Consider the following 11,724-nt stretch of genomic DNA (forward strand, 5'->3'; position numbering starts at 1 on the left):
CTTTCTTTAGAGGCTACATGGTTGTCCTGTAATTTAGTGAAAGGCCATGGGGCCGTCCAGAAAAAAGTGAGTGGAACCAACGAATGAAGTACACGGCACTTTATTAGCGCCCCTAGAACTTTCTTCTAGCACAAAGGAAAACTCAGCCATTGGACTCCTGCCCTACCAGTCCGAACCATGGACAAGTTACGTATGTAATACAATTGAAATGTTGATTCTGAAACATTGACATATATCTTGTCACATAACTCTCCCTCTACTGCAACAATCTAGACAGATTTGTAAGATTCTCTCCATGTATCCACAGTGTCCATAGACATAGAAACATGTTATTGTTAAGAAATGAACCTGATAAATCCATTGCAAGTGCTGTGTTTTCACAGTATTCAGCATGAAGAATATTGATTGTTTTCTATAAACCCCATTGGAGGACTCAGAAGTCTCAGTGGTTAAACAACGAATCACACTCTGGTTCTGTCTCCAGAATCTGCTTGAGATCACAAAGCGGGAGGGGCAGAAGGAATTTATAAGCACCATGTCAGGGGCACTGGAGTCATCACCTGATAGAACCAAGGACAGCAAGAAGCAGAGCTAAACTTTCAGCACCATGAACAGTTCTTCAATACTCTTCAGACTCCTGTGTGCCAGTATCCTCCTCTCCTGCCTCTGCCATGGTCAGTCATCCAGGGAAACATCTGTAGAAGATTTCGATATAAAGAAAAGTCCATCATCGTCTGAGAAAGAATTGGTTTGTTCTTCTTTACTTCTTTACCTGTTTATTTTCTTTAATTGATGTGCATAGTGTCGCTTTACTTGAAATAGCTTTCTTCAAGGTTTCTTCTCTTAGAGTAAGCAGCTAGCAACTGTATTGTGACTAGAAGTTGTAACATATCTTCATAGATCTTTTTTGGTTGTTATTATATTAAGGTATCCTTATTATGGTTTTAAACTTCTATGTGCTTCTTCAGGTAGAGGCAATGGAAGAATTATTGGGGAAATTTCAGGACAGGTACCCTGCTTACCAGAAGAGAGCACAGATTCCTTTGGTGAGAACTATCTACCGTTATAATTCATTGTATTCATTTGTGTTGTATTATTATAAATGAGTACATGGTTAAATAATCTGATGTCCTGAGATTTATTTGTAACGCCACCAATTCTACAGGTGGAGAAGAAGTCTAGAACCGTAGTTCTATTAAAGTTTAACATGAATGAATTTTCTCCGTTTTTTTTATACATTATACCAATATCACATTCTCACAAAAAGTAATTATGTAGTCGATACAACATAGTTTAATGTCTCATTTAAATTTATAGGTTGCGATACAGGATGAGCTATTGTAACTTTAAGGATTGATGTATGAATACAACTCTGTCAGTGGCGCAGCTGGTGTTAAGATGTTATTGCTGAACTCACACGATACCGTTATGTGCTTGATAGAATTACATTAGCTTTATCATAGTAAAGTAACCTCTATGCTGTCTTGTTATCCCCCGGCTCAGTGTGATATTGGAGAGAGATGTGCAGTGAAGCAGGGTCCCAGAATTGGCAAGCTGTGTGACTGCTCCCGTGGATCCTCCTGTAACTCTTTCCTCTTGAAGTGCATATGAAGAAGACAAGTATTCTGTGTAGCCCTTGTGTTTCCAGAACATATATCAAGTAGCAGCTGTCCTCAACAGATCAGCAGCAGAAGCAGCTTCATTGCTTGTCTATATAGAACAGCTCATTTTATTGTAAAGGAAGCTTACCTCCTATCTGTACAACAGAGATCTGATTCTCCACAACATTCCTAAAGAATACCAGAGGCAAGATTTATCTAATTTTATTCTTATGTCATTAATCAATAAATGTGTCATTGCACTTTATTGTTGATATTCCTTATTTATGCCGCAAATGTTACTTGTTTAAAATATTATATATTATTTCTAAGTTGGACATAATTTATGTATCCCCATTTGTAAGCATACAATAAATACACATTAAAACTTGTCTGCCTTGAATGTTTAATACAAATAGAATACGGTATTCCTTATTATCTACAGTGTAACAATGCCAAAACACTGGAAAGAACTCTTCTTTCTCTTCAAAATATCTGTATTGAGAATCTATTTGCCAATGCATCCCAAACAATATTTTATGCTACTAAGTAAATCCTACTATACATGAGATAGAGACTTAGTAAATAATCAAATAAATCATATTAATAGGTAAATCATATGTAAAGTATATTATTAGCACAGCATATTTTTATCACTATTTAATGATCCAACTGCATTCATTGATGCATACTATGATATGATTAGATTTTTACATTTAGTTTAATTTAGAATTTTATTCTACACAGGCTTTCTGCTTCTACCTTGTTTACTTAGTGATTTTCTGTAATTTCCAGACACTTTCACTGTTCTTTAAATCCGTACTCCATGTTTTGTAATAAACACTTTTTAACCTGTTGAATGTAAGCTAATTGGAAAACGACGGTCATCAGAAACGCATTTTCAAATACAATAAACTAATGGTATTAAACAACAAAATGAATATTGAGACACACTAAATGATAAAATATCAAGGGATTACTGTTACTATTTAAGGTAATCTGGTTTTGTCTTTAGTAGATTTTAAGCAACAGTAGCAGTGATCAGTTTCCTTTTTTTTTACTGGGGAGTGATCCTTATTATTGCACATACACGTAATGAATGCAAGGTGTGAATCATCCTTCATAATGAACCAGAAATGACATCAACAATGTAAAATAACGTAGTACTATTGCTTCAACTACTAACATATTTATGTCATTTAATGGATCGACTCTAACCACCGAGATGGCTTAATTGGTAAGTGGACCATTGCAAAATATAATAAAGACATGTTCGGTAAGCAGATGTAAAATTGTAAAAAAGATCGATAAGATCATACAGTTTAATGCGCTTCTAATGTAGTAGTTTTGCAAACAATTTAAATAGGGCTGAAATGACATAAGAAATTTAGGAGAAATTACTCTGTTTGCTACTCTACCAGTAGGAAAGGTAGGACCACATATCCCTCCAGGATAGTCATACATATATATTTCACCCTGTTCATAGTAAAAAATCTATATAATTGTGTTAGGTGGGCTGGCCTGAAAACTGAGCTTTCCCTTTCTAGTTTGTTACTTACCCAAATCATAAACAAAAACATGTCGATCGTCCCGCACTATCAGATTCTAATTCTGTTCTAATTACATCCATGCTCCTTCGTATTAAAGCTAGACCATTGTCACTGTGCCTCATATGACATAATAGATATATAGTTTACATTCTTGTTCCTTCGTATTAAAGCTAGACCATTGTCACTGTGCCTCATATGACATAATAGATATATAGTTTACATCCTTGCTCCTTTGTATTGATGCTAGAAGAATGGCACTGTGTCTTATATGACATAATAGATATATAGTTTACATCCTTGCTCCTTTGTATTGATGCTAGAAGAATGGCACTGTGTCTTATATGACATGGTAGATAGATAGATAGATAATAGGCTACATCATTGCTCCTTTGTATTAAAGCTAGAAGACTGTCCCTGTATTTTAGATGACATGGTAGATAAATAGAGAGATAGATATGTACTTTTTAACCAAATGTTTATATCAAAATACTGCCATACAATGCCACATAATACTTCCATACAATGCCCACACAAAACAGCCTAAATTGTACTTCCATACAGTAAATTACATATGCAGCCCACATAATACATACATAATATTTCATATCCCAATACCTCCTTCACACCATATGATGTATATATAAAAGGCACGAGCAGGTGCTATTTCCTGCTCCGTGGCGGAGCTATACTGTACCTCACAAAGATCTCATTGGTAACTACGATCCTGGCAGATTAAACTCTTCGATTCAGTCAATAGCAACTGCCTCATCTGTCAGCTCATCCCGTAATACGATTGTTGGGTGCCGATGGGTTACCATGGAAGCAGGGGCCCAAGGTCTATCATGTCTAAAAGCCTATTTGGCCACGCTAGAGGCATTTCCTAACAAATTGCCAGCATCTAGTCCTCTGTTGAGACAAAAAAAAAAAGTTACATTAAGATCAATCAAATTTTAATAAAATAAAAAAAGCCCCCTTCCTCTAAAAAAAGATTATTTTTTTTAGTAAAAGATTTGTTTTTTGAAACTAGTAAAAAAAAACGTTAAATAGCTGATAAATGTTTTTGCAACAATAGTAATGACCCGTAGAAAAATATAACACATTATTTAAACCGTGTTGCGTATCGTATGAAAATAAATTCAAGAACGATGGCGGAATGACTGTTTTTTTTTTCTCATTTCCCAAATTACTAAAAATCAAACAAGAAATTTTATATACCCCGAAATGGGGCTTAGGCTGCAAACAGGTAATAACCTAATCCTGCTTTCAGCTGAGTAGTAGATACAATCTTGTCCAAACTGATACATTGTGGCAAACTATCAGAGCGTTTAGCTCACACAGGATTGCCTAGACTGGATACAATTGTATACATATCTCAGCTAAGAATAGGACTAGGTCTGTACATATTTAAGCCTCTGAATGAGTATTTGAGATTTAATATTGGGGTTGAAGGCGCCTCTGTGAGGTCTCGCACCACACAAACTACAGGGTGGGCCATTTATATGGATACACCTAAATAAAATGGGAATGGTTGGTGATATTAACTTCCTGTTTGTGGCACATTAGTATATGGGAGGGGGAAACTTTTCAAGCTGGGTGTTGACCATGGCGGCCATTTTGAAGTCGGCCATTTTGTGTCTAACTTTAGTTTTTTCAATGGGAAGAGGGTCATGTGACACATCAAACTTATCGAGAATTTCACAAGAAAAACAATGGTGTGCTTGGTTTTAACGTTACTTTATTCTTTCATGAGTTATTTATGTCATTATGGGTGTCAGGTCCGAGCATTCCTAGATGAACAGTTTCCTGGAAAGTGGATTGGTCGTCGTGGGCCAGTTGAATGGCCCCCTAGGTCTCCCGATCTGACCCCCTTAGACTTTTATCTTTGGGGTCATCTGAAGGCAATTGTCTATGCTGTGAAGATACGAGATGTGCAGCAACTGAAACTACGGATACTGGAAGCCTGTGCTAGCATTTCTTCTGCGGTGTTGCTATCAGTGTGTGAAGAGTGGGAGAAGAGGGTTGCATTGACAATCAAACACAATGGGCAGCACTTTGAACACATTTTATAAGTGGTCAGAAACTTGTAAATAACTCATGAAAGAATAAAGTAACGTTAAAACCAAGCACACCATTGTTTTTCTTGTGAAATTCTCGATAAGTTTGATGTGTCACATGACCCTCTTCCCATTGAAAAAACTAAAGTTGGATACAAAATGGCCGACTTCAAAATGGCCACCATGGTCAACACCCAGCTTGAAAAGTTTCCCCCCTCCCATATACTAATGTGCCACAAACAGGAAGTTAATATCACCAACCATTCCCATTTTATTTAGGTGTATCCATATAAATGGCCCACCCTGTACAGTGAATTTGGCTTTGGATGCTGCCCAAAAAATAGTGCATTATTCCATTCCAGAATGGAAGTTAGACATTACAGCAGAGGCGTAGCTAGGTTCTCCTGCACCCTGGGCAAAGATTCAGTTTGGCGCCCCCACCCCCAACTTATTTACCGACATCTCCTTCCCCCTCGCCATGTTTTCTTTCCCTACCAATCAATGAGGTGTAATTTTTTTTCATAATTTTTTTAATGTAACACGAGTATAAAAGCATTTCTACATTTTAGAAGCGATATAGTTCTATAATGTAATTAACATAAAAATAAATTAAAGAGGCTCTGTCACCAGATTCTCAAATCCCTATCTCCTATTGCATGTGATCGGCGCTGCAATGTAGAGAACAGTAACGTTGTTTTTTTTAAAAAAACTTTCATTTTTGGCCAAGTTATGAGCTATTTTATATTTATATATATATATATATATATATATATATATATATATATATATATATATGCAAATGAGGTTTGAAATGGACAACTGAGCGTTTTTTTTTTTCGTTATGTCCAACTGGGCGTGTATTGTGTTTTTAACTGGGCGTGTTTATGTGTATGACGCTGACCAATCAGTGACCAGTCAGCGTCATACACTCCTCTACATTCATTTACATAGCAGCATCGTGTTCTTACTAGAACGATGTGCAGCCACATACACAAGTGTCCTGATAATGAATACACATGACCTCCAGCCTGGACGTCATGTGTACTCAGAATCCTGACACTTCTGACTCTTTTCTGTGAGATTGCAGCAAGCCACTCGTAATCTCGCGAGATTACGAGGTAAACGAGATTTCGTTTCTATTGCGAGTCAGAAGTGTCAGGATTCTCAATACACATGACGTCCAGGCTGGATGGTCATGTGTATTCATTATCAGGACACTAGATTAACGTTAATCAAGTGTCCTGATAATGAATACACATGACCATCCAGCCTGGACGTCATGTGTATTGAGAATCCTGACACTTCTGACTCTTTTCTCTGAGATTTCCAGCAAGAGAAACGAAATCTCGTTTACCTCGTAATCTCACGAGATTACGCGTGGCTTGCTGCAATCTCACAGAAAAGAGTCAGAAGTGTCAGGATTCTGAGTACACATGACGTCCAGGCTGGAGGTCATGTGTATTCATTATCAGGACACTTGTGTATGTGGCTGCACATAGTTCTAGTAAGAACACAATGCTTCTATGTAAATGAATGTAGAGGAGTGTATGACACTGACTGGTCACTGATTGGTCAGCGTCATACACATAAACACGCCCAGTTAAAAACACAATACACGCCCAGTTGGACATAACGAAAAAAAAAACGCCCAGTTGTCCATTTCAAAGCTCATTTGCATATATATAAAATAGCTCATAACTTGGCGAAAAATGAACGTTTTTAAAAAAAAATAACGTTACTGTTATCTACATTGCAGCGCCGTTCACATGCAATAGGAGATAGGGATTTGAGAATCTGGTGACAGAGCCTCTTTAACAGAAAATAAATTAAAGAGGCCACACACAGCCCCCTGTAGATAGCGCCACACACAGCCCGCTTCCCCCCTAGTAGATAGCGGCACACTCCCCCCCTTGTAGATAGTGCCACACACAGCCCGCTGCCCCTTTGTAAATAGTGCCACACCCCCCCCTTGTAAATAGCGCCACATTCCCCCGTTTTAAATAGCGCCACACTCCCACCCCTTGTACTTAGCGCCACACTGTGAACAGAACGGTGAGCGGTAGCCTACCGCTACCACTCTCCGCTCTGCCTGGTGTGACTTACCGGAGGAGCCGAGGAGGTCATGCGGCGCAGGCAGCGGCGGAGTTCCTTATGACTAGGGTTGGTGACAGCCAGAGATGGCCTTAGCTTGGATGGCGCCCTGTGCGGGACTCTCTATTGCCGCCCCCTACACAAACTAAAACGTAACCACATATATGGACACACTAGAACACATATACTGTACATACATAAAGACAGATATTTAGACATACAGGCAAATATACATACACACATCTGGAATATATACATACAGATAAATATATAGACGTACAGACAAATATACGCACACACACACACACACACACACACACACACACACACACACCGGCAGATAAATACACAGTGAGGAACATATACAAATACATAAAAGGCACAATTATACAAGCACAAACAGACCCATATATACCCGCACAGGCACATATGTACACAGCACAGATAATGTAGTAGATGTTACCTGCAGTCCTATGTAACACCACAGATAACAGTGATAACTCTCTGATTACAGATAATGTAGTAGATGTTACCTGCAGTCCTATGTAACACCACAGATAACACAGTGATAACTCTCTGATTACAGATAATGTAGTAGCTGTTGCCTGCAGTCCTATGTAACACCACAGATAACACATTGTGCTAAATTACAATCTCAGCTCTGCTACACAGTACAGATAATGTAGTAGATGTTACCTGCAGTCCTATGTAACACTACAGATAACACAGTGATAACTCTCTGATTACAGATAATGTAGTAGATGTTACCTGCAGTCCTATGTAACACCACAGATAACACAGTGATAACTCTCTGATTACAGATAATGTAGTAGATGTTACCTGCAGTCCTATGTAACACCACAGATAACACAGTGATAACTCTCTGATTACAGATAATGTAGTAGATGTTACCTGCAGTCCTATGTAACACCACAGATAACACAGTGATAACTCTCTGATTACAGATAATGTAGTAGATGTTACCTGCAGTCCTATGTAACACTACAGATAGCACAGTGATATCTCTCGGAGTACAGATAATGTAGTAGATATAAAAGAGACAAACACCTGCAGAGACACACACACACACACACACACACACACTCACCATGTCTCCTTGCTGACAGGTCAGGACGGGCTGTGGGCGGAGCTTCCTCTCTGCTTCTCGGCGTGTGTAACTTCAGATGCTGGAAGGCTGCAGCACGGGAGTGGACCTGTCCCCTGACCTGAGTCAGGTGACTGGACTGGTCCACTCCCTGGCCGTCACAGACCCCAGTCAGAACGCCCTAATTTCCTGGCTCTTCCTAAGCTGCTGCAGGTGTCCGACATACGGGGCGCCTGTCAGCAGCGATCAGCTGCTCTTCGGCGCCCCCCCCTTCCCTTGCGCCCGGGGCACATGCCCCGCCTGCCCCCCCCCTAGCTACGCCCCTGATTACAGCATTCCAAAATGAGAGAAAACTATTAAGAAGACAAAATAGGGTCCTGCATCTTATTATTTACTGGGCACATATATCGTTTTAGACTTTTCCATTCATTTGTTCATTGCCTGTACAATTTGCCATTCAGAAGCAGGAATTGAGTTGGTTAAGAGAAATTGACATTAAAAAAAATAATGAAATTAATATTATTTTCTGTGGCTTAAAATGACCATAGAAATGGGGGCGATTTATTATAAACTAAGCAGTATACTTGAAAGACGGGTATATTCCCTGTAGTGCTGCCTGCATCTCATTAACACATTTTAATGAGATCTCAGATTATTCTGCAAACAATATCGAGTCAGGCAGTGTATCAAAGTGTCAAATCTTTCAGTATGTCCATTATTAAACATAATTAAATGTAAACCGCACATGTCACACACAGGACAGGATGACACAGATATATATTAGCTTTCCTGTATTGTTGTTGTCATTGGCGGTTTAAGTATCAAAGGTTGCTCTTCTATCTAGCCTTGTGCAGCTGGCTGCAAGCATTGACAATTACAGGATCTGTGAGCACATGCCATCTAAGAATCATACTAGTAGAGACAGAGGAAGGGTGCAGACAGACAGGCACCTTGTATTGCTTCCCTACTTGAACTATGTTCAATTCACTTGGGAATCACCAGGTTCCGAGTCAGATGACCCCCTTGATAAATTGAAGACCGAAATTATGAGGAGATATTTAAAGGGAATGTATTATCTGGGACAGTCACCTCATTATCATTGGAGGGCAGGAGCTTTAATGAGAGATTACATTTCTACTGTACTAGATAAGGCAGGATAGCAATACTAAACCTATAGATAAGGCACTTTATGCAGCTCCCTTTCCACTCCCTGGTCTTCATGGGTAGAACTGTGCTCCAACACTTCCTGGAGAGTGTGTTACCCTATTGACACTTTTCTAACCCTCAACTGCAGTGGCGTAGCTATAGGGGTCGAACCACCTGACCCTAAGCTAGGGGAGCCCACAGGCCCCCATTACCACAGTGTGCACTGCAGCCAAGGACGCGGGCAGCGATCTATACTTTCAGAAAATGCCGATGGGGGGGGGGGACGGAGTCAGTGATGCTAGCCCAAGCATGGCCAGACGAACGTCTCTGACACCGCTCCATTGCAAACTCTGCCTCCCATCGCTTAGTCTGCCCCCCTGTCGGCACTGCGTGGCTGAGTAGCTCCGCTTTTCACGTGAACCGTGCTAGGTAAGTATAAGGTTTTGTTTTTTGTTTGGGGAGCACCCAGACACTATCTACAGGGGGACTGTGTGGCACTATCTAAAGGGGGGCTGTGTGGCATTATCTACAGGGGGACTGTGTGGCACTATCTCCAAAGGCAGGAGTGTGGTACTATGTATAAAGGTGGAGTGTATGACCCTATCTACAGAAGGCACTGTGGCAATATCTACAGAGGGCACTGTGGCATTATCTACAAACTTGTGCAGAAATTCTTGTTCGCTTATTTGTATAGTAGATCCGGAGTTTTTTGTATATAAAATATAGCTTTTACTTGTTTCTCTTAAAAAATTACTTTAGAAAAAACGCAATTGTACAGACAATATATAAAAAATGTGTACTGAAGTTTTGATGCTCATTCAAAGCCTGTATCCAGTATCATGAGGTGATATGACATTAACAGCAGTTCATGTGTGTATATAATGAATAAAGAGTGTTCATCAATTTTCGTGTCTAGAGATCCTTTCAAGTTAGTGACCAACAGGTAATAATGAGTGACCAACAGGTACAAGAGTATGGGGCTCAGTGCCCCCCTACCCGTATGGATGTCATCCGTTTTCTCTGACAACCTTTAGAGCTTGCTGTCCGATGGATCAGGAAAAAGCTCTCCTTATCTGTATAAAGGATCTTCTCTGTGAACTCTCTTAGTGTAGTTAAAATCTCCCAACGCGTTTCCTCACGGCCACATGATTCTTCAGGGGAGAAGGGCCATATCCAGCTAGATCCAAATTTTCAGGAGTGCTGGAGCAAAATAAACAGGCTGTGTGTCTGCAGGCGTGCTTGCAGTGGCAAGAAATCGCTCAGGTACGTCTGTAGTTCCTTATCTGGCGCCTGTTTCCTGGCGTCTGACGTCAAATAGCAGGGAATACAAAGTGGACAGAAACGCCTATAACACTCCTGCACCTATAATTTTTTCACCTATAATTTTTTCTTTTCGATAAAACAGGCAGAAAATCCCCAAACAGACAGCAATCCCAAAGACTGATAAGGTTTCTTCAAAGCTTTCTTCACGGATAATTCAAAAAGTGATTTCCCATAAAGTGTAAGTGGCCTAAAAATAAAAACAAACAAGTAACATTAAAAGGAATATCCAATAATATTACAATCACATGACTCCTGGTCAGGCACTCTATCTTATATCTATTACCGATGACGATGTGGCCAGTACCACGTCCAAAGACACAATTCTAACAAATGCCCGTTGTCCTGAACTCCCTGTTTAACCCTTTGGGTTCCAGGGTGTCCAGTTTATAGATCCATTTTAATTCAAGTTTTTTGAGGGTCTTTTCCCTATCACCTCCTCTTCTCATTGGAGCTACCCCATCAATTATTTTAAATTGCAATTGTGAAATATTATGTCCGAATTTAATGAAGTGTTCTGGAATCGGTAAGTCTACCTTCTTACTCCTGATGGTGTACTTATGCTGATTAATTTGTGTTCTAAATTCTTGAGTGGTTTCTCCCACATACAGGAGTACACATGGACATTGAATGATATATATGATGAAACTGAAAACACATGTAAAGAATTGTTTAATCCCATATATTTTCCCTGTCCTTGGATGTACCATGGTGTTGCCCCGCATCATACTATTGCAATTGCAACATCCAAGACAGGGAAAACATCCCCTCTTTTGGGGCTTAGCCCTGGCCAGTGAACCAATGTCCGCACGTACAAGGCGGTCTCTAAGATTAGGGGGTCTACGAAAAGACATAATAGG

At 39.7% G+C, this 11,724-nt stretch overlaps 1 protein-coding gene across 1 annotated transcript; it reads left to right on the forward strand.

The window, feature by feature from the left end:
* Window positions 1-539: 539 nt before the first annotated feature.
* Window positions 540-1,865, forward strand: LOC142748122 (cocaine- and amphetamine-regulated transcript protein-like). Its single transcript, XM_075855251.1, has 3 exons — window positions 540-748; window positions 969-1,046; window positions 1,504-1,865. The coding sequence occupies exons 1-3, from the start codon at window positions 608-610 to the stop codon at window positions 1,609-1,611; spliced, it is 327 nt and encodes a 108-aa protein (XP_075711366.1). The 5' UTR covers window positions 540-607; the 3' UTR covers window positions 1,612-1,865.
* The last annotated feature ends 9,859 nt before the right edge of the window (window positions 1,866-11,724 follow it).

This window comes from Rhinoderma darwinii, chromosome 3 (genome assembly GCF_050947455.1).
Source record: "Rhinoderma darwinii isolate aRhiDar2 chromosome 3, aRhiDar2.hap1, whole genome shotgun sequence".
NCBI classification, from domain to species: Eukaryota; Metazoa; Chordata; class Amphibia; order Anura; family Rhinodermatidae; genus Rhinoderma; species Rhinoderma darwinii.

Excerpts from the sequence above, each read along its gene's own strand:
- LOC142748122 (XM_075855251.1), top strand. The coding sequence starts at position 608 with ATGAACAGTTCTTCAATACTCTTCAGACTCCTGTGTGCCAGTATCCTC. Across the intron at positions 749-968 it reads CATCGTCTGAGAAAGAATTG|GTAGAGGCAATGGAAGAATT; the intron begins GTTTGTTCTTCT and ends GTGCTTCTTCAG. Across the intron at positions 1,047-1,503 it reads AGAGAGCACAGATTCCTTTG|TGTGATATTGGAGAGAGATG; the intron begins GTGAGAACTATC and ends CCCCCGGCTCAG.